Genomic DNA, 25,785 nt, shown 5'->3' with positions numbered 1-25,785 from the left:
ATATTTAATATTGAGCGAGTTTAAAATCTTGAAGCGGGGTTCCCACGCTGTCACGTGACTGATCGAGCGTACGTACGTACGTACGTGCCCTTTGTCATGTATGCTATCACGAAAATTTGAAAATATGGCGTCCGCGCGGCCGACCCTTAAAATTTTCAGGTCGGATTCATTCGTTCATTTGCGATCGAGTTAGACCTTGTGGAACTCAGAATGTAAGGTAATAGTGCTATAGAATACTCTGCTTGGAAAATAATGGATATCAATGTCTTAAAGGTGACAGAATAAGCTCTCGAGTCAAAGACACTACGATTCTCTTAGACGATGCGAATTATGGACGTAAAGTGAAAACCGAACTTTCGGATTTCAAGCAGGGCCTATCGACAATTTGACTATTCGATGGCCCGGTATATATTATGTTCGACTAACAATGTGTTAAAAAAAAAGTATTGTTTAATAGAAGATTTTGCGTCAATCGGAGTTTTATCAGAATTTTCAATATAACGCCGCGCAATTTCTGGCCTTGAAGGCAAGTAAACAACTATCTAAGCATGATGAATTTTATCGCGTGGGCTTTGAACACGTAAGAAATTCCTACGTTTTTCGCTTATAACAGCAAATCAAAAACTGTTTTGAATAAATCTGTCGCCCCGAAATATTTCTTGGTCATTTTAGTCTTGCTTCCTATTGATAGATTCCATGGAACTTGAGATCTCTTCACTCACGGAGAAATTTCGCGTATTCCATTTTGAAATATGATCCACATGTCCATTTGCACACATGCGATATTATTTAGCGATTTTTATCTTTCATCTTTATTTTTGAGTTAAAACGTAATATGCACCTATCGCTTTTTTCGCCGGAAATAAGTTCTTTAATTAGTCTTCTTTCACTTGAGCTTGTTTTTTGGAAAAAATGATTTTGAAAAATTTACTGCGCATTGTGTTTGCTTTCTTGGTTTCTCCAAAATTTTAACTTTTCACAGGCACGTGTTACACGTTAAGTGTCAATGGGTTTAATCTATACTGAATGAATTTTTGGCTAAAAATTTTTAATATATGTAAGGAAATTTTATTGCAAAATTTTCACTTATTAGGAGCTCCACTTTTTGGCTTGGCTAACTCTATATATTGTTTTAATCGGTCTGCTTCTTTACTAATGGGAGCAATTTTTCTTTTGGTCAACACAACAAAGTTATACGGCTCAAAGACGCCGACAGCTTCCAAACGTGAATCGAAGACGTGGCCCGAGGAAGAACCTGGCTTGACGCAAGAGTTCAGAAGTAAATCTTTTCAGTGTTTTGCATCCGAGTCCGAGCTACATCTGCGTCCGAGCCACTAGCAGAACATCGAACATTGCGACATAAATGCAATTTCCGTGTGTTAGCCAGCCAAGGCTATGTTTGGTCAGCTGTAGATTTTGCAGATGAACTAACTCATATACACTGTTCATCCTGCCAAGCACGTACGGCGCTTTCTTTTTCAGAAACTATGACTGAAAAGCGATTCTTCAGCGTAAGCGTCAATTACACGCAAGAAGCATCGTCCATGTAAAAGTGTACTCCACTGTGGAGTAAGAATAAAACAAGTCACTCATGATCGCACTGGCTCTTTCTCCCTCAGCTGTCACGAGGTTTATTCCCTGTCACGGATGAGTAGTGTCATCAGTTTCTCCTTATAAATATCCCGCCAAAATTGACCAATTACAGCACCAGTCACCAAGGTGACGAGCTTCAAACCTCAAGGGTTCTATTGCTAAACGTTTTCTTCAGTTCTTGCAATTGATTACCATTCAAATTTTTACTTTCTTCGGGCGAGTCTGTTGAAGTGAATTCGATAGCCGAGACAGCGAACGTAAACAACCAGTTGCGAGCTCCATCGAACAATACAACCCCAGTTAGGTCAGATTAGCTGATGACTCCAAATGTTAAATAATTCACAAGTATTCCAAGAGTCAGGCATCGAAAGAGGGCGGAATCAACTTCCCTACAAATTTTCCTTAAAAAAAATGGATCATTTTGCTATAAAATTCAACATGTGGTGAATAGAAGATGAGACAAAGAAAGTGTTATCGGTGAAGGCAGGTTGCCGCTTTACAAACTTCACCATGGTACCATGAGGAAACAATATAGGTGGCAAACAGTCTCCGTCATTCTACTGCTAAAACTACTGTTGTCATTAAATACTACAGCGAAGGGTATACAAGATTTCTTTTTGTTTTTGTTGCGGATATTTCACTAATAATAACGGCTGTATTGATTTGTCATAATCCACGTGATGTTCTCGAATCTGCAGCTTCATCAAACAGTACAAAGATCCTACAAGGACCAATCGAATCCTGCGCACAGAGCCCGATTCGGCAGAACGTAACTCTTCGTGGTGGAATTAACGCAGGAAGCTTCAAGAAATTGGCTCAGTTTGTTGCAATGCAACTTTGTATTCGCTTGTGCTGCGAGGAAAAAGGTTGCGATGTCGCACTCATGTCTGGAAAAAACTGCTACGGAGTTCAATGCTTCAGTGAAGAATTGTGTACTGCTGTACCAGCGAAGAAAGCGCCATCTTCGTTGATGATTTCTCATGTCACAATAAAAGGAGAGGAGGGTAGGTGCAAGATACATACAAATTTATTCCAATCGCGAGTAAGGCTGTCAATGAAGTAGCCACAGAAATAAATCGCTTAGAAAAGACTCGTCGCACAAGACGCAGCAGGTTACTGAGATTTGGAAACTCACTGTCTTGGTTTAGTACCATGAATCCTATAAGAGCGTAAATCTGATACTTCCTTTGGCTTTCGTGATTCAGCTTTGAATGACTAACGATGCCCTATAAAATATGTCTGAAATTTTGACGACTTTTTGACCAACCAATCAGCCCTGCGTAAATACTTAGTGATCACCTGAGATTTTATACTTTTCAGTTTTGGTTGATTTTCTGTGGGCGAAGGCATCTCTCGCCATTAAGCTCGAGGCGTCTATTATTGTTTGCTTTCAGAGTTTTGCGTCCATATTTTGACCCTTCTGCTTTTAATCGAGCACTTTAAGCACTTTCATACCCCGTTAGACCTTACTAGTAAGTTTGATTTAAGCTTTGAGAAAACTCTGCGTAACTTCACCTGTCTAATAGTTTTATTTGCTGTCAGCTTAAATGTTTACAGACTTAAAAAGAATCGTTGAAATAATTTCCTCACGATTCGGAGGAGATTATCGAAGATTAAAGATCCTTGTTCAAATTTTGCTTAAATCCCCGTGTTTCAATCAACGTTCGCCTTTAATCTCATTCTTAGTGATTGAAGTTGAACCCCAAGTTTAAATGCCAGAGTGGAAAAGGAATTTTTCTGTAAGGCTGAAATCGTTACTTTGTTTGCGGAGCTGAGCCCCAGGTGTCTGAATTTATACCTTTCCTAGGTAACAGTCGTAGAATTCATCCTGTCCCGCAGAATCTAAAGTGTACAGAAAGCAAAGCAGAGGAAGGTGTGACCTTAAAAGGTGGAATTTCTGCTGGACACTTTACAGATGTAGGAACTGTGGAGAGCGTAGATTCCTGTACGCGACTTTGCTGCGTTTCAGAAAAGTGCGACTTAGCTCTGGTTATAAAAAGACATTGTTTCTTAGTATCTTGTTTTACTAAAGAACTATGCAAGACAGTGAAATCTCAGACTAAGAATTACCGACCTACCGTGGCATTTGTGCGAAGATGGGTCACAAATGTGACCGAGGACACAGGTATGTGCGTATTTTTAAATTTTTGGTACAGTATATTATTACAAGTCGCGTGAAGAGAAGAAGCAAAATAATAAACAAAAGGTGCGATTTGTGAAAAGAGATTGCAAATGTCATGACTATCAAATCCACTTTGTGTTTGTTATGACAATTTTCTGCCCTGTTACATTGGTTTGTGATATTTCATGTTGCTGCAAACAATGAGTTGTCGTAGCCATGCAACTGATATATCGTATGTCACGTCATTCGAGTAAATCAGTTTTCCGTGAGTGGGTAAAAGGCAGCATTTTGAATAAAGAAGCAAAGTCATCTTTACGGATTAAACAAATTACTATCGATATTTCATTCATGGAACACAAGGCCTAAATAGGAGGAAAAAATAGTTTTCATCTTGTGGATCTTGGAAGAAGCCTAAATTTTCATCAAGTGATTCACAATACGCATTAATCATTTCTATTCTAAGCCTAATCTTTCTGACAACTTTCTTTCTAACACACTTCTCTTCCACAGCTATTACGTTGAGCAATCTTCCAGCTACAAACTCAAAACTAATGTGCAAAAACAGTGACATTAAATACAACTCCACACTTAAAGGTGGAATAAAGGCTGGTAACTTCACGGATTTGGGTAAAATATCCGAGATATCGACTTGCATTCGTATGTGCTGCGGTAGAAAGGACTGCGACGTGGCTCTTATGTTAGAAGCGAACTGCTATGCGGTAAATTGTTACAATGAGGATCTCTGTCAACCTGTGCTTGCGCGCAAGTCTGGTTTGCTGACCAACTTGAGCCCACGGTTATCATACATAACAAGTCGAGATGAGGAAGGTGTGCAATAATTTTTTTCTTTTTTTAGATAAAGATTTATTTTTATATGTCACAAGTCTGCATGAGGCCAAGAAAAAAAATATAAGTCCCCACAAGGAATCAAAGTGATTATTTAAAAAAAACTCCATTGAAAATTGTTCCATTGTCTTCACGTCACCATATTCTGTTAATTTTCTGGTAACTTCTGGTAAATGTCATACTGAAACTGTTCAAAACAAATGTTTTCGTGCTTTATATGTACAGCTCTTCCACAAGAGATAGCCATTGGCAACGGCATGTTTTGCAAACCAAGCGTTGTATCATATGACGTCACACTCCGCGGTGGACTTTCAGCGGGAAAATTTACTCCAGTTGGTCACGTAGACAGTATGGAAGCATGCGTTAATTTGTGTTGTAAGAGAAATGCCTGCGATATCGCCCTGATGCTAAGAGACTCTTGTTACGCCATTAAGTGTGCCAATGAGGAACTGTGCGAGGAAGTGCCAGCACCTTCTTCTGACTTTTACCCCAGACTTTCCTATGTTAGAAAGGAAATCGGGAGTCAACACAAGAAAGGTGAGAAACATTGATAATCGATTGTGGATATGAGCCAGAGTAGATTGGAACTAAATATCGTTAGTTGTGCGTGAGAGTAATATTTTGTCTGTCTGCTCTTTGCGATTGGTATACAAATCTCACGTAAACTTTCTCAGCAAACCAGAAAGCGGAGAGTGGTCTACGCCAAAACAAAACAGCATGCGTCTGAAATTTAATGTTGAGGAAATAATTTGAAACAACGATTTAGTCATAAGTCGAAGTCTAATTTCTGTCTACATTAAAAAAAATATATATATAAGTGAAGCAAATAAACACGATAGAAAACAACCAAACAAACAAATAAAATAACCGGCAGCTCCCTCCTATCCTCATCCGCTGCCGTTCCGCACCCATCAAAATAATTATAAGTAAATAATAAGTAATAACAAATTGAGCTTCTTGTGTGTCAGAGAAAATTTATGTGCCATGACAAAAGCAAAGCTAACAGCATAAACTATAACAATAGCAAGATTTTATTTTAAGAATTTCATGGTAATTGGCTGTCTTGCCATGTAGTGTGCCAAGAGGCCAGTGAGCTCTTGTTCTCTGGATACTTTTAGTGTGGCAGGATCGCATTATCCTACAAAACACGACTTGGTTTTTCCAGTGCTGTATTCAGTAGGTGGTTCATTGAAGTGCACGGAGTTGTTTGCAAGCATCTATTAAGGTCATTCGCTTCCACAATAAAATGGAGACAGTGAATAGATCACGTGCCTCACTATGATTTCATTTCCTTCCAGAACATCCCCAGGTCAAGAGTGAGACAACACACCAAACTAACGACACCCGAGAGGACCTGGATACTAAGGAAGAGGGCTATTGCACAAACAGCGAGATTATGACAAACGTCACATTGCGAGGCGGGATTTCTACAGGACATTTTCGGGATCGGGGAAAAGTCCCAAATATGAGAGCCTGTGTTGAGATATGCTGCATCTCAAAAAGCTGCGATGTCGCATTTATGTTGAAAAACAACTGCTTTTCAGTCACGTGTTTTAACGAGAAACTATGCGAGGCTGTGCGGGCCCGATCATCGATTTACGCCCCCAGGATTGTTTATATTTACGCCAGGACAAAGAGCGAGGTATTTACTTCACAAAGTGTCAGAAAACGCCGAAGTAAAAATTTAAAAAGTAATAATTTTCGAGACCAGTTATACGACGTGCCTCTAACGGATTCAAGGCGTAAGTTTGGCCGAGACAGATATAAACGCCAAATGCATAGAAAGGTGGACAATAGAAATACGTAATATCATATGAACCATCGGTTTGATTGGCGTGGAGTACCTGAATAAGAGTCTTTTTTTATCCAAATGTGCTTCGTATAATTAATAAAAATAACGCGCGAGACGAGTACAAATACCACGCGATATTTGTACTCCAGACATATCCGCGAAATTGTCCCGCACTGAAATACTGATTTGGCGGGATAATAAATCTCTTGTTAAACGTTTTGTTGTGTAGTATCGCTGAGTATTTTTACTCTACGGGTTCGTCAAAATGCGGCACAATTCGTAAAAACACTTAGCGATACAACACAACAAAACGTGTACAAATATGTATTTATTTCAGCTTCCATTCGTTACACAAGGATTGAAATGATCTCTTAGTAGGGCCAAAAACATTTTTATACCCAAGACCATATACATTTTTTAAAGGCTCCGGTCCACTTGGAGTTTTTTCATAAATAATTGTCGCACCCAAGCTAATTTTTCAGTAATATGTGTTAACAAGATATTATAAATTTACCTTATATCTTATATCTTTCCAGCATATAAATGATGTAATCACAAACGAAGAGTAAATACAGAAAATCAAACGGATTCACTCAGTCAAACTCATAACTGACATACCAAAAATAAATCAATTTTTCTTTCTTTTTTTTTTTTTTTTGCTCATTTACTCAGACGGTACTCCGAAAGTTGTATACGTTACCAATATATTTTGCCATGCAAGTGGACAGTAAAAACTATGGGTTCAAACAGTTCTCTTACATCTTTCCTCTAATGAACGTTTAGGTTTTTAATTCCTCTTATGCAAGAGCTTAAAAAAAAAAAAAAAAATTAAGTAAAATTAGAAACTGTTGTATCTAGCTCTCCTTTTCCTGAGCCGGTTTAACACTTTGATATAATTTTGTAACATAAATTTGTAAAGATACAAATTTTTTTAGGTTAAAATGCAAGAAATAAAGAAATATGTTGGGAATCACCTGTTCTACGTTACTAATATATATTTTTTTCTATTTGTGCTTCTATTATCTCATTTTATAAATTGAAAATTAACACAAGATCTGAATGGCCTCTAAGTTTCATGACTATAATCATTCTCTTCCCTTGCTGATACACGCTCAACGTATTGTTATTATTTAGACAAACTAGTTTGGTCGGTTGGAAACTGACACGAGAGGCTGATTTAGACAACAGTTACGGATGAAAAGACTATTGTAATTTGGATGAACACTAGTTTAAATGATAGAGTTTTATACGGAACATCGAGACAGCTTTGCAACAGCTATACATTCATTCTATCCTAATCATCATGCAAAGTGGAGCATTTTTAATTGATAGAAAGACTCCTGTCTTCTTCGCTACATACAACGCCCACCTGCATAACCTGCCATCAGCTTTGTCTCACACCGCAGGTCATTCACAAGAACACGCCCTACGCATTCAAAAGGCTTTGTTTGCCATGGTAACGCAAACAGAGGATGGTTCGCGATAGAGTCACCGGTCTGATGAACTTTATATTTACTACAAAAGGAAAATACAGGGTGGATATGGGCTTTTGTTGCATACGAAATGAGCTGAAACACGTGGAATGAGGAATTCTTTGCATAGCCTCACCTGGTAAATTTCACATCAAAGCAAACTATCTATCGCTGAGAAAAGCCTCCTCAACATTGGAAACTCCCGATTGGTATTTGGCTTTCAAAGCTATGGGCCTCGGAAAACTGTCGCTGTATTTTTCGCTGATTTTGCTTTTTGAGTTATCTCATGCTTCAACTGGTAAGTTCATGTTCACATTCGTTAAACAAAATTCGGTTCGTTTGACAATAATATTGCTTAAAAAGTAAGCTTATATTCTTCCTTTTAAATTACCTCTGGTCCCTTATCGATTAGGTAAAGCCATACACCACATGCATGCAATGTAGTTAGTGAATTAGGAAAATAGAATATGCAGAGATTGTTTTTATACAACTTTGTTTAATGTGGGAAGGACATTACTCTAGACAGCAACAAAGCTAACAATTTGGTTACTCAGTTTCGACTCAAAAACGGGAGTTGAATGTTTCGCGATATCCCTAACTCAGGAATTTGTTTTCACCATGCAGTTATAATTAAACAGACGTCGTAGTAACCCGGCTATATCTCTCTCTCAATCGTAGTTTATAATTACTGATTGAAATGTCTCCATATGTTGTTGTCACGACTGAATAATTGGAAGCTTTCGAAAATGCCGTTTTATCTCCTTAAGTTATACTGGGGAGTTTTGTGTAAAAGAAAACTAAGTTTTGGCTGTATAACAAAGCAAAATGAATAATTATCGGCCCACTTGGGAAATGTTATGCAAATTGAGAACCTTTAAGTCCTTCAGACCTGTGCAATGTGAAGGAAACTTGATAAACTGGAATTAAATTTTAGTCAAGCAATAAATTAGATTTTCATTAGTTTTGACCGGCTATAAAAAGTCATTATTTTTATTATATGCATAATCATGATTAACATGAATATTATAATTATTATAGTTTTTTTTAATTTTAGAGGAAAGCCTTGTAACAGAAATAACCAATGTCAAACCTCTCAAATGCCAACATGGGGCAATACTTTCTAATGTCACACTTCGACATGAGCTGCGTGCCGGGAAATTCTCGCGACTTGGTAGGGCAGAAGACATGAAGACCTGTATCCAGATGTGTTGCGATAAGGACGACTGTGAGATGGCTTTCATGCCTGGAACTCACTGTTATGGTGTTGACTGTTTTAGCCAGAAACATTGTGAAATCACCACTGTTAAGCCCAGCAATGTCACAGTTAAAATTGCAGCTGTGCGCCCGATAGTCGTGAACCCTACAAAAGATCAAATTGCAGGTTAGTACCGTATATTTTTTGTTTCAAACATGGCCCGAGCAGACTGAATTGGAAGTGATTGTATTCAAGACTTTGTATGTTCAGAATTTCATGCTAAAAGATTAAATTTGAGGCTGATAATGAGCCAAGATTTAAGGATTGCTTTGCGGTTGGTTACGACTTCGCAACGATGCTGCAACATTTCCTCTCAGCATTGCGTCACAAGGGCAAGGCAAGTTGGACTTGACCTCGCTTAGTTTAATTCCTCCTTAGTTGCTTAAATTTATGTGGGTATAAAGTCTACAAGAGAGCTAGATTCTACCTCGTGCAACGCTTGCCGCAACGACATGGGAATTAGAAAGATTATGAAGGCATTCCCTGGGATTTTTTTTTTACTTTCTGATTTCATTTTAACTACATACTTTCGCAAGAACTTAAATTCAAAGAGTTTCTGCAAGGTCACTTTCTCAGAAACCGGGAGGGAAAAAAAAATAAAACAATTCACATGTTTATCCTGATCACTGGCCTACATTTCAGTTTCAGTAGAAGATCCATCGACTCAGGAGGAACTTCACTGCACTCAGAGTCCAATTTTAAAGAATGTGACTCTAAGAGGTGGAATAAAGGCGGGAAATTTCAGCGACCTTGGTGACGAGAAGAATATGCACATGTGTATTGCCCTATGCTGCGAGCGTAAGACTTGCGACCTGGCCTTCATGATAGGAGGAACATGTATTGCGGTAGACTGTTTCAGTGAGGAGCTTTGTCAAGCAGTCAAGGCGAGGCCCACAATATATGACCCGCAAATAGCGTTCATTAGGCGTAGAGAGCTCCAGAGGCCAGCGAGAAAAGGTAGCATTGCTCTCTCTAGAATCCTATAATTTTTAAGATAGATTATTTTGCCGCATTTGGCGGCTTTCGAAAGGTCCGACAATCTTCATCTTCAAAATCGCCTCCCGGTGCCGTTTAGACAGATGTAATAGTACTCTAGAAGAGTCAGAAGTCAACCGCCTCCCGGTTAGCTCAATTGGTTGGAGCGCCAGATTGTGTTGTGCGGGAGGTCGAGGGTTCGAGCCTCGGCCGGACCAATACTCATGCTCTTAAAATAAGTGAGTAGAATTTGCTACCTTTCTAAAATCAGAAAATGGATAGATATTCTAGTCTTCTCGGATAAACCGTAGGCCACACAATCCGTAGGCCACACCCTGTGGGGTGGATGTCCTCCCCTGGGTGGGATGGATGGGTGTTGGCCCGAAAAACCCCTATGGGGAGTGGTCAATTAACCTATGTATGTATGTATGAAAAATGCTATCAACTATGTGTAAAGAGTTCGCACTAGAAGACATTGAGATTCGAGTGCCAGTAAGACATGATTTATCTTCGCACTCACAATTTAAGTCAGAGGTTATGAAACGTTTACGTGTCAACTTAGCACTGTACACTCGGGACTGAAATCTCATAACTTTGACCGAGCGAAATATGGGAATTAGCAAGGAGATTTACATTTTTGAGCTAAGCTATCACGTATCCCACTTCTCTTCGCAGCGAACGTCCTCCCAACAGCACCAAGCTCAGAAATACCAACCATGAAAATACATGAGATCATCAGCGACAAATTGCCTCACCCCACCATACTGAAAACTAGCACTTGCTCGGACAGCAAAATCTACCCAAACGTCACTTTGCTCGGAGGAATAAAATCCGGAAACTTTACTTCACTGGGAAAGACTAAAAACATGCAGGAGTGCATTGGAAAAACGTGCGAACTGGGGAGTGGTGATTTAGCCTTCATGCTAGGAAGCTACTGTTACTCGGTCACGTGCTCAAGTGGTAGAGTTTGCCAAACAATTCCCGCTCAGCCTTCTAAGTTTTACCCCAGAGTAGCGTTCTTAAAGTGGGCACCAAAAATAAACGAGACAGGTATCGCAGTAGTGAGTTTGTATTTATGCCTTTTTATTGTAGAGTATTTTACAGCTGGGTGTCCAAAGTAACCTGGGATTTTTTTACTTCGCTCTAGGACATTTCCTAATAAACAGCAGCATCGAATGATAATAAAAAAAAGCAATCAGATGCGAAACCAAAACAAATCACGAACTGGCCAATCAGACCTGCACACTGCTAATCTGCTCACTCCACTCGCTATATATCACGGAAAAGACATCGATCAGGATAAACAATCTGACGGCAGCATTTTTGATAGCGCTCTGGTAGATTTTACTAAATGGTGTATTTTTACGGGGAATGACAGGAATTGTGAAGGCCTTAGCCATTACACTGAGATTTTATATATGAATGGAGCGCTTTCAAATAAATAACCAAACAATATCTGGTTTATCATGTTTATACTACAATGTTTAATAGGTTTTTTTGCCGCACACTGGAAGCATCCCAGGTATATATTTATGAATGCACCACGAATCAACGTCCAGGTATTTAAGCAGTCGGGTGGAAACAATTGAGCTGTTTATCTGATGTGAGGAAGGGGAGGGGGAAATTTTGTCAAGAGTAGCTGGGTAAAAATAAGTCTGAAACTAGGTAGATTCATTGGAAATAAATACGGTAAATGTTGTTCTATCTCAGAACTACTCGAAGACGAAGGCGCTGACTATACAGCCATTCCTAAATGTACTCGTAGCCACATCTTGTACAACCACACCTTATTAGGAGGTCTTAGAGCGGGAAACTTCACCCACATAGCCGAAGTGGATAGCATCGAGACATGCGCAGCTCTGTGTTGTGCTGAGCAGACATGCGACCTAGCCTTGGTACTTGGAGAGAATTGTTACGCTGGAGACTGTGCAAGTAAAGAGCTGTGTGTACCTGTACCAGTTCATCCTACAGCAAATAAAGGATCACAGATTGCGTATATCACCTCCAGGAAAAAAGTAGAAGAACCAGGCACAGGTCAGTACTAAAACGAAACCGCTGTTCTGATTTTAGAAGGCTTTGTCCACGATCTCATTCTCAATACACTATTTTCTTGATGAAATCGTCTACGATAAGTATTTCCTTTGTGTCATCGATATGTATAGCCAGTCAGTTCTCCTGGCTGTTTCTATCATTTTCATGTTACCGAATTTGAACAGAAATTTCCTTCAATTTTATACGGAAACTTTGTTAACAAGAGGGCACTTAATGGCTCATTTTTTAAAAGTGCAGACCGAGCAGGCCGAACTATCTTAATCGAGGAGTTTTCCACTCCCCTTGCTTTGCCGCAATCTTAGTAAGGAAAAACGATCAGTCTTCCACGGATATCTTCTCTCTGAGCGCAGCTTAATGGACGCCGGTGTTGAGTAACTAAGTACCTAACAGGCGTCTGCAGTTTACCTCTCTTTGGTCCTGATAAGTGATTACTTAAGACTGATCATTAGGGAAAGCCGAAGACTCTAACTCCACGATATACAAAAGCATGCTGAGTTTGGCAGTTTGACAAAGTCCACTGAGCTGATTGACTTAAGGCCTCCTCGTTATGTTGAGAAAAATCACCCGTTGTATGTAAATTAAAGCAACTCCTCCAGCAAGTAATTTGCCACATAGGTGTTTAGCATAACTAAACAGAAACTAACTGAGAATATTGCTTGTATTTCTTTTAGACTGGAGTCTGTGGTACATCATCGTTGGCTCTATCGCTATTGGTATCGGCATAACTGGAATTATGTGGACCCTCTGTACCTGTTGGCACCGGTAAGCAAATCGAAAGCAATAATGTGTTACAAAATAAATTCGTCACGGAGACAACATTGCGACAAAAAAAAAAAAAAAAACAGTGCTTTGGGTCTCTATTCCAAAGAAGGGATCCACTATGGATGAAATTCGAATGGCCTCCATTTTGGAGAGATTTTCTCTGAAAGTTGACAAGTATATGATTTTCCTACGTTAACCTCGTTACATTGGCGACTTCCCTCACAATTATTTTGAAGTTTTTCACCGCTCATTGATATGAAGTTTTCGTACTCGAAGTTTTGTTGCTAACAGTTTTCTGTCTCTTTGGTTTAGTGAAAGGCGACTACGATCGAAGGACGAACCAAGTGACAGATTTACTATGATGAACGAATGTGGAGATTCACCTCAAGGTTTGGAAATGTTACCACAGGGCTGGAATCTACAAAAGTTTGGCCAACAATACAATAATTTCGGTAATTAACGACAGCGATATTTATTCTTTCACTAACTTTGCTGTATAGATAGGTCACGGTCGGATTCCTTAATTGCAAGGTGTTATTGAACGAACATTGCATTTTTGCTTTCAGATACAAATTTTTTGATACTAGGGCTGTCATTCGATATTTTATTGATCTGTGTATGAATCCTTAGTGGGCAACTTTGGAGCTTGATGAGCTGAGAGGGGTGCATTTCCATCCCTGTCATTTTTTCTTGTTCCGGACGAAAAGCGTCAGGATCGCCTGTAATCAGTCTGTTCATTCTTTACGTTCTCCTGTCCGCACTGCAAAGATAATCACGATTCTCTTTCTTTGCAGGGGACCCCAAGTGCATCAAGAATGGCCCGATGTTTTTGAGCGATAGTGAAAGTGATTCAGATGAAGACGCAGAGGTGCCTCGCCGGAGCAGAATTCCGTCACTTGAAACGCAGTCTATAAAGAAATCCATCGGTTATAACGGCCCCCCACCACCATACATTGTAGAAAGACTTAACGGACCAAGTGTCATAAGTCTGGATTCCAAGTCAAGACGAGCAATGCAGAACTTATAAAGACATGAGTTGTCAAGGGCATAGAGGCATTATGGTGGAGACTCGCATTCGAGGAGAAGATTCTTTTGTTTTTGATCTAGCATGGTCGGTTTCATTCAGTTTCAAAGTAACCCTTTTTTATAAAGAAGAAGAAGAAGAAGAAGAAGAAGAAGAAGAAGAAGAAGAAGAAGAAGAAGAAGAAGAAGAGGAAAAAAAGACATTTCGAGCTGATGGAAGAAATGCCGAAAAGTTTCAGAAACTCATGACTCGGCCTGATTCCTTCTTGGCAATCATCGCATCATCAATAATCGAATTGAAAAGTTAAATTGTAATGCTCTGTAGTCATCGAAAAATGCACCTTAAAAATGTAGGTCCGTTTTTTTCTTATAGGGAGTCCATAAGCTTAACCCCGTTTAACAACATCTTAGATCTTCTAATGTTTAAATGAGACGCTGTAAAACTAGCTTTCTAGGTTACAGACTAGGCTATCTGCGTGTACTTAGGCACTCGTAATCGGGTTAAAACTTAACACGGTCTCTATAAGATTATATGCATTGATTTCTTATGCCACAGTTGTCAGTGTTGAGAAAAGACTTTTGCTGTGGGATGTTGCGCATTTTTTTTAGGTTTTGTAAGCTCTGTTTAGATCCCAATTATGTAAATAGGAAATTTCAGAAAGTTGGAAGTGAAAAACTGATAAAATTGTAAGGCGCTTCGTATCATATATCAATAATAATTTATCACTAATCATTAATTTTAAGTGAAAAATAAATTATTTTAGTTTTGATCTGGTTGGCCTTGCTTTTGATCCTTATTTTGTTTCCGTATTGACTAAACGAAAAATCGAAAATGGTAATGTTTGAGTTTAGGAAAAACTAAAACTTTCAAAGAATGAATTGCGAATGTTGTCTTTGTTTGGAGCAAAAAGGACCTGAATAAGAAAAAAAGTAAGTTTTCTTTGCTAATTCCTCGCTCTTCCGTTAATAAGGCCGTAAGCGAGACCCAAACGTGTTTGAAAAAGGAAAGTTCATTCGCACTGGGCATGACGTTCATTGAAATAAATGTGATATGTCATGTGACGGCTAAGAAAACAGTGTAGACAAGAACGTCGAGGACTGTGAAAACGTTCCCCGTCTATGCTACTTAAACACCCATGAGACTATTAAGCGCTTATGCAACACTTCTAACCATCTCAACATCAAATCGAGCACCCTTACGCGTGTATATGTAACAATCGGTTCTCCTTCATTCTGATGAGGTCAGATTCTTGAGCTCTTTTTCCACGGCCTCCACGAAATCAGGGAAGTTACTGTCGGTCAAACAGAGTCTTATCATCAAGCTCAATTGGTCTTGTGGTATATCAAGGTGACTGCCGCTATGTACTGCATCCAAACGAGATTCTACCGATGTGATCTGTACCAAGAAATAACTAGATAAGACTTGAAGTCCCACTCCTTCGCCTTAAATTACCTAGCTTATGCACAGGATGGCACCATTTCATTTGTGAGTGGAAGGCTAAAGCATTATGTTCCTTGTTAATGGATCACTTTGTTTTTATCATAAAGCGAGCGCTAGTTTTCACTGAGCTCAGCACCACCAGCTATGTAGCGAGCTTAACTTTTTTGTCAATTCCACCGACGTTCCATCTCGATCTAAAGTTTTTGTTATCCGGCCAAATGGACCGACAGTGAAGTGATTTATCCCTATCAAAGACAGGTTGAAAATTTTTTCAAATTTCCCATAGCTATATAATAAAAGCTCTTGAAATTTGAAAAATGATGCGATTTGTTCTTTCAGTAGAGGTGTCATTACGATGTACAATCTTGTGCATGCGATATCCAATTGATACTGTCCCGTGCGCACCTTGCTTGCTAACGCAGGAAGTGTGAGACCAACGGTAGCAGATCCACAGCTCGCCCCATCGGTGGTTCCTCTGTTGGTCGGCTGGGAATCGAGTGAAATAGGCTGAGAGTCTTCCATTGGAACCTGCGAGTCAGACTTGGTAGACACTGGCAGCTCTCTCACGGGAATCTGAGGCGAAATCTCGGAAACAAAATGATGGCAGTTTTCGATCGCTGATCGATCGGTGCTTTTGTTAAATTTGATCCTGAATCGCCGGCAGTCATTCTGTAGATAAGCAAACGGCGGATTTAAGATTCAAACATTGTCCTATCGTTTAGAATTAGGTCGGTCGGTTGTTGTTCGAAAGGCGATCCAAAGCGCAAGTACAGGATTGAGATCTACACTAACTAATATTTAAAAAGATTTAGCACCGCGTTTACGTGAAACAGCAAACGTCAGCTTGCTCTATCACGTTTCACGTAAAATAGCGTGAACCTTGCTGCTTAAGCTTCCCGTGAGTTGACGTCATGGTGGATTTGAAAGCGCCCTTGCGTGACCTACAAGGAAAAGTTTTGATGCCCTTTTTCCGGCAATTAACTTTAACCCCGTGAGAAGAAGTGAAGAAAATCTTACCTACACGGCAAACGCGATAAACAGGCTACTTTTAAGTAGAAACGGCTATGCGCAACCGGCAAACGTGAAAAAAATGGCGGGAAAAACAAGGTTATGTGCTCACTCTTGCCGTTCACTTTTCACGCAAACGTAGTGCTAAATCTATTATTCTCCCTCGTCATCTTACGCACTACGAGGTAACGTGAGAAAGCACCAGCCGCTCAAGTGGTCAGTGCACTTCCCGCCTTTGCACGAGTCGGTCAGCTCAAAACAACCAGAAGAAATATCTGGAAAGGCGCTGTGTAAGAACAGTTAGTTCGAGAAATTTTCTCAACTTAGTCGTGAGGTACATTAGAAGGTGTCTACGTACCAAACTGGAAGAAAAAATCGTCAATAGAGCTGAAAATGACAGAATCTCAACTTGCTGAAAATGGCGCTGCGCCAAGCAACAGCGAGTCGGCCATCTTCGCGGCCATCAGTTCCATGAGCGAGCTGCTAGTTTCTTCCATCACTTCACTGAAGTTTACCATGACTGAATCCCTCGGTCAGATGAAGGACACCATTGACCACCTCGCAATTGAGGAAGGTTCTTTAGAAGAAAATGCTGAAACTGAAGAACAGCTAGAAATAGCCGCCTACATGGACCAACGATCCACACAGCAGTCGGACAAAAACCAGCAATCTGGGTCCGCAGTGTCAAATAGTGGGGCTAAAAAAAGCCTACAAGTTCTCAAACAACTGAGCAGAGCATTAACACTCTGATAAATCACAGCTCTGAATCTCAGCGTGATGTTCCTGATGGGGAAATTGACCTACTGTCAGGCATTGCTAACGATCTCAAACTTGATCAAAAGAAGGCTCCTGCTATAAATGAGCAGATCGCCAAAATTGTCCATGGCTTAATGAGAGAAAAGCTTACGGACGAAGTTTTGACAGCGACACAGAATCGCTATAATACGCCAGAAAACTGTGAATGTCTCACCAGCACGAATGTCAACCAGACACGAGGTCTGCTGATATCAATTTGCAACGAGTGCAATCCAACCTTGCCAAAGGGCTCATTCCAGTAGTTTCTATGGCTGAGAAATTTGTGCAGGCACAGGATAAAATTTCCAAAGATGCCTTGGATGCCCCTGATTTAATAAGAGCGGCCACTGATGCCATTTCTCTGATAGGTGCCGCTAATTTCGAGTTAAACATACGGCGCCGGGAGAACATCAAGCCCGAGCTAAACGAAGACTACAAGAATTTGTGCTCCAGCTCTGTCCCATTCACAGACTTCTTGTTTGGCAATGATTCCGATTTATCTAAACAACTGAAAGACCTCGCGGAAGCGACCAAGGTCAGCAAAAAGCTTAACCCCAAAGTGGAAGGCCACAAAAGCAATGGATACAGAGGTTACAAACACGCAAAGTCCAAAGGATTTGGCTACAAGTACTCCTCGCGTGATCCAGGCACTCAGATCAATAACCATTTAAACTGGAAAAGGCCCGACCCCCCTTACAACAAAAAGGACGAGGGGAGGAGGCCAAACAAATAGGGCCAGAAAACCCCTTAAATGAGGTAAGCTATAGCACAAGTTATTTGCGAGCTGGTAGACTGCAACAATTTGTCCCAGCATGGAGAGATATAACTGACGACCCAGAAGTCTTAGATTGGGTTGAGCACTGCCATTTAGAGTTCATAGATGATGTATCCCCAGTACAGGAACTGGGTTATAAGGTCATTAAATTCAATGATACCGAATCTCCGAATCTGCTATTATAGATTCTGAAATTGTTAAACTCCTTAATAAAGGTGTAATTGTGGAGTCTCCTCTCTCTCAGGGAGAATTTGTATCATCCATTTTCCTTCGACTCAAAAAGAATGGAGTGGACTACAGGATGATCCTAAATTTAAAGGAGTTAAACCAGTTCATTGTTTACCGGCACTTCAGAGTGGACTCACTCAAGACAGTGACAGATCTAATGACCCAAGGATGTTTTATGGCATCTGTTGATATAAGAGATGCATACTCTACGGTGTCAATTGCCATAAAACATCAAAAATACTTGAAATTTATGTGGCGGGACACATTGTATCAATATACCTGTCTACCAAATGGGTTGACATCCGCCCCTAGAATCTTTACTAAACTGTTAAACCCGTGTTTAATGTACTCAGGCAGAAAGGGTATTTGTCTTCCTCGTACATAGATGACTGCTACCTTCAAGGAGCCTCATATGGGGAATGTTATGAAAATGTACTAGAAAGTGTTATGTTGCTCAGGAAACTTGGGTTTCCTATTCATGAAGAAAAATCAGTGCTTGTACCATCTCAGGTCTTGACATGCCTGGGATTTGTACTTAACTCAATCATGATGACTGTGCAGCTTACTGACAGCCGAAAGGAGAAACTGAAAAATGCCTGTCTCAGCCTAGTTAACAAAGAGAACTGCACAGTCCGACAAGTGGCAGAGGTCATTGGGCCGCTAGTGTCAAGTTTGCCAGGGTTAGAACTTGGCCCTTTACACTATCGCAGTCTTCAAAGAGATAAATCTCATGCCCTGAGAGAAAACAAAGGCAACTTTGGGTCTTCAATGACCCTCTCCCCCAGTTCTAGGGCAGAACTTAATTGGTGGATAACTAATGTGGACACCTCAAACAAACTTATTTCTCATGGTGAATCAGAACTCCTCATTCAAACTGATGCCTCTACCCATGGCTGGGGAGGTGCGAGGGGAAACCAGAGAACAGGGGAGAGGTGGGACCAACAGGAAGCACCCCATCACATTAACTATCTAGAATTATTGGCTGTACTCTTAACGTTAAAGGCTTTATGTAGAGAATGTGCTAATTTGCATATTTGGGTTCAATGTGATAATACCACCGCAGTTTGTTATGTCAACAATATGGGTGGCTCAAAGTCCCCCGACTGCAACTCAATCACAAAACACATATGGGATTATTGTGTTGAACATAACATCTGGTTAAGTGCCTCACATCTGCCAGGTTGTGAAAACACTGAGGCAGATAGAGAATCTAGGCACTTGAATGACCATACTGAATGGAAGTTAGAGTAAAAAATATACCAGTCAATAACCAAGCGACTTGGTCAGCCAAGCATTGATTTGTTTGCATCTCACTCAAATAAACAGTGTACATTTTATGCCTCTTGGAGGCCTGATCCAGATGCACTGTTTGTTGATGCATTCTCTGCCAATTGGAATACGTTCTTCTTTTATGCTTTCCCTCTATTTAGTCTGATTGGGAAATGTCTGGAAAAAATTCAAGCAAACAAAGCAGAGGGAATACTGGTTGTGCCCTTCTGGACATGCCAAAGCTGGCATCCCAAACTGATGCGACTACTTGTGGCTTCTCCACTGATCATCACACCCAGGGCAACACTCCTAACACTACCAGGGTGCCAAAAACTTCACCCACTGAGGAAAAAGATGAATTTGTTAGCATGTCATTTATGCGGAGACTCTACAAAAACAGAGGCTTTTCTGAAAGAGCAACCAACATTGTCTTGCAATCCTGGCGCCAGTCATCACAGAAACAGTATGATGCCCACATAAGGAAATGGCTTTTCTTCTGCACTAAAAGGCAAGCAGATCCTATTTGCCCTACTATAGGTTTGGCTGTGGAATTTTTGACAACCCTTTATGATGAAGGATTGAGCTACAGCAGTATAAACTCTGCAAGATGTGCCCTTTCTGCTATTTTAGACAGCCCTGACTCAGCTCACCATATCTTTGGTGGGCACCCTGATGTCAAGAGGTTCATGAAGGGCGTCTTTCAAAAGTAGGCCCCCTCTTTCTCGTTATAGCAAAACTTGGGATGTCAACTTGGTACTCCAGTATATTGGCACTATGGGCAACTCCCAAGAACTCTCTCTTAAGGACTTGACATTGAAACTCGTCATGTTAGTTGCTTTAACCACAGCCCAGAGAGGGCAGTCATTGCACCTTTTAGACACTCTGAACATGGTACATGAGGAGACTGCTTATACGTTTCTGCTTGATAGTAATTTAAAACAAAGCAAACCTGGCAGATCAACCTCTGAATTAGTTGTTAAGTTATATGCGTACCCACATGACCGCAACCTTTGTGTAGTCAATTCTTGCTCAGTATACCTTGATAAGACTAAGTCACTACGTGGCAGTGAATCTCCTTTGCTCATAACTCATCAGAAACCACATAAGAGAGCCAGCAGAGACACAATAAGACGCTGGATCCAGCAAATGATGTTGAAGGCTGGCATAAGTATTAATGTTTACAAGCCTCATAGTACCCGCTCAGCTGCAACCTCCAAGGCTAAGGTCAACAATGCCTCCCTTGCTGAGATAATGCAAACTGCTGGGTGGAGTTCAGCATCCACTTTCGCTCGGTTTTATGATAGGGAGATTGAACAAGGTTCCTCGTTTACTAACAGTGTACTCAGCCTAAGTTAAATTGGTATTTAAGAGCTTCTTCTGATTATAGCGTGTGCTATCAGTTGCTTTGAAATCTCACGTGACTTTGTAGTGCGTATGATGACAAGGTAGAATCAAAAATTAAACGAGACTTACCTTAAGTCGATGTTTGATTGAGATTTTGCCGAGTCATCAGTAGCACAAGAAGTCACGCCCATACCCTGTAGAGGTATTTATACCCGCCCACACTTCTTGTGCTACTATTCACCTGATTAGCACACTCAAGGCTTTAAAGACTGACCACTTGAGTGGCTGGTGCTTTCTCACGTGACTTCTTGTGCTACTGATGACTCGGCAGAATCCCAATCAAACATCTACTTACACGAAATTCTTTTATTTCTTGAGTGAAAAATGAAAATCATAACAGTTCACGCGAGAAACTCGTTGAACCTTACACAGATATTAAAGCTCACTATCATTTGATGATTGAAATTGACCAACTCAAGAAATCTGTCTCTAGTCTGTGGTAACTAGTACCGCCGCATGCGAGCTAAAAAGGCAGACAATATAAAATTACTTACATTCATCTTGTAAAAAAACAGCATACTATCGCCTTTGACTATAGCTTTCAACCACTTACTGGCATTAAACAAAGAGAAACTTTCCTGAAAATTGATACATAAATATTTTAAAAATTCTTAATCGATATATTAATTTGCTGATTGAAAAATAATTTAATCAACATTTCTTAGAAATGAATAGAAATCTGCTCAATTTGTTTTAAAATTATAGTTGGTGTAGGCAAAAGAGATATATGCGACAAAAAAATATACAAATACATCAATAGATTAGCGATAAAAATAAGGAAAAGTTATTCCATATTTAGGTGAGGATACTGTCAACTAATTAAGAAATGAAAAAATTTACAAATGAGGAGGGATTTTCAATGTTTTCTTGCTGATGAAAAAAAGGAACAAGCTTTTTTAAGCTTAGTTTTATACCGAAGTCAATGCCACATGGAAAAAATGTTTTAGCTTTATTCTCAAAACAAAAAGCAGTGACCGTTCCGAGTCCTTTCTATGTCCGAATCGATTAACTGAACTCTCATCTAACCTCAATTAACTAGAGATTAACTCAATAAAGCAGTAACAAATAATTAAGTAAACTCGTGAAATTAAATATTATGGCAACGATTTCAGACTTTCAGTTGAACCGATCACGAATTAAAATAAAAACTTACGTGCATCACTTTTCCATCACGGACAATCATGTTCGATTCAAGCAACGACAGTTGTAAGGTATCACAACCACCTTCGGCGGATGAAAATTGCTGCAAATTTAAAACCAAATAAAAAAAGGTCAATTAGAACACCTCAATTACCTTCTGTGGCCAACAAACCTCATATTTTTCAAAGGGTAGATTTTAGCAAACCCGCGAACAAACCTTCCAGTATCCCTGACTTCTAGATTGCCCTCCGCTCTCTCCCGCATAAATGAACTTTGCGTATTTTTCCAACGGCCAGGATCGAACAACTGCATTTGTTGAAAGCATCTTTTCAGTAAGTTTTATAAAAAGCTTAAGGGATAACTGCTTAGTTTAGCTGAGTTTTGTTTTGATTCCAGCCGCTAATTAACCAAACGACTGCTTCCAGCATTGAAGGCAGGCGACGGTGAAATTTTGTTGATGGCCTTTCTGAACAACTCTCATTTGGGGAAAGCGTCGTTTTGGCGGTACCGTTTCCCGCCAAAGCCATACTGAACGGAAGTGGCTTAGATAGATTATACATATCAAACTTACCTTTAACATCTGCCTCTACAGACTTTCGTGACATGTCACGCAGTCCGGGGTCAGTCAAAAACACACTAATTTTCGAGCATTTTCTTCGTTTTCGCGTATTCCGTTTGAATTGCTATCTTTCTTACCTTCAGTTTATAAAACTATCGTATATAAGCTTTCTATAACACTGTATTTGAAGGTAATCATGACAACATTTGGTTCGGGTTTTTTAAACTTTTGGTTAGCAATTCAGACATTTCGAAGAGGGGTTTATGCCAGATGCAAGCACTGGCCATAGAGTCTGGGGCTAGAACTCTAAAGCGCATGCACAGAACTGGTCATTACCGCGAAATATGAAAAGAAGAATGAATTTGGCGCAATTTGATGTATAATACATGAGGTTTGGATATTGTTTGGGTTCGGGAAATGGGACTCGAAGTTTACGCACTGGTGATTTTGTCCTCGCTGGCTCTTCTCACGGTGGCCGTAGATGCACAAAACGATTTTGGTGAAGAATCAAGTGGTCCGAAAGGGGAAAAATTACCTTGGTTTAATTACGAAATAAACAAGTAAGTAAAATTGCGTTAATCGAAGTGTTTTTAAACCCGTTTCTTTTCTTCTTTTTTCAATTTTTTTTTTCATCGAATTGATTTTTTCTTTAACAGCTATCTCATATATTCCCTGTCGAAGAAGCCTGACCAAGAGCCGAACGACGAAAGTGCCGATTCTCTGATTGCAGGAATCGTGGAAAAAATCTTAAGGGAATATCTGAGATCAGCGGGGTTGTGATAAATTCCAGAATTCTCAACGTCTTCAGGAAAAAGATTTCTCTCCTCCACTCAGCGTTCAAGAAAGCTTCCAAAAGTGGGGGGAAGAGTGTAAAGAAGCTGATTGACTCATGGAAGGCGAAAAACTACTCCTTCAAAATTTTCTTTCATTAGCTTGAAAAAAACTGATTGAGGAAAACCAAAAGCTCCGTGGGCAGAAAAGGAAAGCTGAACTGGATCTAGCCGTAGAGCAGGCAAAAAGATTAAAAATTGAGCAGAAACTCCAAAATGTCATTAGGGACTCGGAAAACAGAAAAGAACAGTACAAAGAAAAATTCAAGAGATTAGCGAAGAAAGCAGCAAGAATGCAAAAAAGGGACAAAGAGGTCCAAACAAGAATAAAAAGTTCGCCGATTGCACCAAACAACACCAGGCAAGGATAAGGCGAACATTCAAAGAAGACTGCTAGTCAGCATTATCATTTTTAGGCCTGTATGACTTTGTTGCCACCAAGGTGGAGATATTCAATAATGACACCCAGCAAGATGAAACTATTTCATTGGTAGAAGAGGGAGAATTTCAACTACTAGAAACTGAGCCAAAAGAACTGACTGACAATGATATTGATGATATTAATATGTGGGTCTACTTAAAAGACAAATTTAATATCTCTAATGAAGCTTGGCATGAGTTGGCCATAAAGTGTAAAGACATGCCCACAAAATATAAGGTATGTAAACATCTAGATAAGCTAAATTCCAATTGGAATCTAAAAAAAACACTAGGGGAGGCAGAGGGAATACAGATTTCTCGCAGGGACAGTCTTGAAGAACAGATACAAAGGCTGCAGAAAAATTAAGGTATTGGACGAGGCTACTACTATTAAAGTAAAGATCAGTGGTGATGGTACCAACATTGGGAAGAGGCTTAAACTTGAAAATGTAACATACACAATTTTGAATGAAAAGGATGCAGCAATGAATGAAAAAAGGAGCTATGTTCTAGCAATAATTAACACAACAGAGAACTATGACAATCTTAAAGAAAGCCTTGCTGATCTAAACAATGAAATGTCCAATTTAAAAGAAATAACTGTTAATAATTGTAAGTATAGCATTGAGTATTTTTGAGGGGGAGACTGGAAGTTTCTAGCCTGTGTCTGTGGTCTAGGAGCTGCAAATCAAAATTTTGCCTGTATTTGGTGTAAGTGCCCAAGACATGAAAGGTTTGACATCAGTAAAAAGTGGTCTTTAACTGACAAATCTCTTGGGGCAAGAGATTCATAAGAAATAGGTAAGCATGCAAAATCTAAACAATATAATTGTAAAACCAATCCATTATTTAATTTTATTCCTATTGGCCATGTAATAATTGATACACTACATTTGTTTTTGAGAATATCTGATAATTTAATTGAACTTCTTATCAGGAAACTTTGCAGAAAAGATGCGATTGACAAGGTATATACTTTTTCAAATGGTTTTTGTCGAAATAAGTATAAACACATGGCTGGGTATGAAAATTTGTAAAAGAGCTAGGAATGAATTTTGAATAGAAAATTAATAAGGATACCAAGAGGTTGGAGTACAGAGATCTTACTGGACCTGAAAAACTCTTGCTCTTTCAACACATAAATTTTCAGGCACTACTATCAGAAGGTCATGTTGCAGATAAGCTGCAAGCCCTATTGAGTAATTTCATAGATATTATTGGTGACCTCAAACTAGATTATACTACTGATGATGCTATCTCTATCCTTGAAGAAAAGATAAAAAAATGGTTTCAAAAATTTCTTGACCTTTACCAAGCAAAAGATGTGACACCTTATATGCATTCTTTGTATGCTCATGTGCCTGAATTTTTAAAGCTTTACCAAAATTTAGCATATTACAATCAGCAAGGTAAGGAGAAGTATAATGACACTGTATCGAAGGACTACTTTAGATCATCAAACCATAGGGGGGTTTATGCACTAAAGCAACTTTTCTTGAAAAAACACAGAATACAGCTTTTGGAAGCTGCTGGTTTGGAAAGAGTGAAGGAAAGCTATAACTGTGGACACTGTTCAACTTCTGGCCATACCATCAAAACATGTACTGCAAAATGCAACAAATGTGATGCTCCTACTTTCTGTGCACATCTTGTTAAAATAGGTGATAAATGGAAGCCAAGATGTGATTTAATCAATCAGTAATCATATGATATATTAATGTGCTAAAGGAGTGTATTACCCTTTAACTGTTAGTAGAAGTTGTGAAGAATAATTTTGCTATGCCTGTGAAATGTTTCTTGTATGCAGCATTCAAGTAGTCTTTTTCACAAATATTACTGTATTGATTACAACAGAATCACAGACTGAAATATATGGGTCATTTATACCCACATGTTTACATTTTACGTAAATAATTCACTGGCACGTAAAATAATTTTTTGAAATCAACCATTCAGATACAGAAAAATAAATGAACACGTGCTAAATGAAATATATTAATGATGGACTATATTTTTGTATCCAC

At 39.4% G+C, this 25,785-nt stretch overlaps 4 protein-coding genes and 2 pseudogenes across 8 annotated transcripts; 5 read left to right on the top strand and 1 right to left on the bottom strand.

Moving 5' to 3' along the window:
- Positions 1-1,523: 1,523 nt before the first annotated feature.
- Positions 1,524-7,326, top strand: LOC111345301 (uncharacterized). Its single transcript, XM_088747212.1, has 6 exons — positions 1,524-2,193; positions 2,292-2,597; positions 3,401-3,718; positions 4,226-4,543; positions 4,787-5,098; positions 5,860-7,326. Exons 1-6 carry the CDS (start codon positions 2,112-2,114, stop codon positions 6,366-6,368), a joined length of 1,845 nt encoding a protein of 614 aa, XP_088603338.1. The 5' UTR covers positions 1,524-2,111; the 3' UTR covers positions 6,369-7,326.
- A 475-nt stretch (positions 7,327-7,801) lies between these two features.
- LOC148736880 (uncharacterized) lies at positions 7,802-14,662 on the top strand. The gene is made up of 8 exons (XM_088747210.1): positions 7,802-8,123; positions 8,880-9,206; positions 9,723-10,037; positions 10,731-11,105; positions 11,766-12,089; positions 12,779-12,869; positions 13,182-13,321; positions 13,664-14,662. The coding sequence occupies exons 1-8, from the start codon at positions 8,054-8,056 to the stop codon at positions 13,894-13,896; spliced, it is 1,875 nt and encodes a 624-aa protein (XP_088603336.1). The 5' UTR covers positions 7,802-8,053; the 3' UTR covers positions 13,897-14,662.
- Positions 9,044-22,659, bottom strand: LOC111345302 (meiotic recombination protein REC114-like). 4 transcript variants are annotated; one of them, XM_088747215.1, is made up of 7 exons: positions 22,524-22,659; positions 22,170-22,258; positions 21,966-22,055; positions 21,307-21,390; positions 15,739-16,002; positions 15,093-15,288; positions 9,044-9,185 (listed from the first exon to the last, which is right to left on the bottom strand). In XM_088747215.1, exons 1-6 carry the CDS (start codon positions 22,555-22,557, stop codon positions 15,121-15,123), a joined length of 729 nt encoding a protein of 242 aa, XP_088603341.1. In that variant the 5' UTR covers positions 22,558-22,659; the 3' UTR covers positions 9,044-9,185; positions 15,093-15,120. The 4 variants fall into 4 exon arrangements, with proteins under 4 accessions (XP_088603341.1, XP_088603340.1, XP_088603342.1 ...); XM_088747214.1 differs by lacking the exon at positions 9,044-9,185 and having other exon boundaries at positions 14,573-15,288; XM_088747216.1 differs by lacking the exons at positions 9,044-9,185; positions 22,524-22,659 and having other exon boundaries at positions 14,573-15,288; positions 22,170-22,502.
- On the top strand, positions 16,735-19,625 carry LOC148736879 (uncharacterized; annotated as a pseudogene).
- LOC148736878 (uncharacterized) lies at positions 20,068-20,831 on the top strand. Its single transcript, XM_088747217.1, has one exon. The coding sequence runs from the start codon at positions 20,183-20,185 to the stop codon at positions 20,762-20,764; it is 582 nt and encodes a 193-aa protein (XP_088603343.1). The 5' UTR covers positions 20,068-20,182; the 3' UTR covers positions 20,765-20,831.
- Positions 22,660-22,862: 203 nt separating the features above from the next.
- On the top strand, positions 22,863-25,463 carry LOC148736877 (uncharacterized; annotated as a pseudogene). The gene is made up of 2 exons (XR_015996099.1): positions 22,863-23,071; positions 23,168-25,463. The product of XR_015996099.1 is annotated as an uncharacterized LOC148736877 (transcript).
- Positions 25,464-25,785: the final 322 nt, after the last annotated feature.

Source organism: Stylophora pistillata, chromosome 2 (assembly GCF_964205215.1).
Source record: "Stylophora pistillata chromosome 2, jaStyPist1.2, whole genome shotgun sequence".
NCBI classification, from domain to species: domain Eukaryota; kingdom Metazoa; phylum Cnidaria; class Anthozoa; order Scleractinia; family Pocilloporidae; genus Stylophora; species Stylophora pistillata.
Note: the sequence above shows the minus strand (reverse complement) of the source record. Positions and strands in the feature narration are given on the sequence as shown.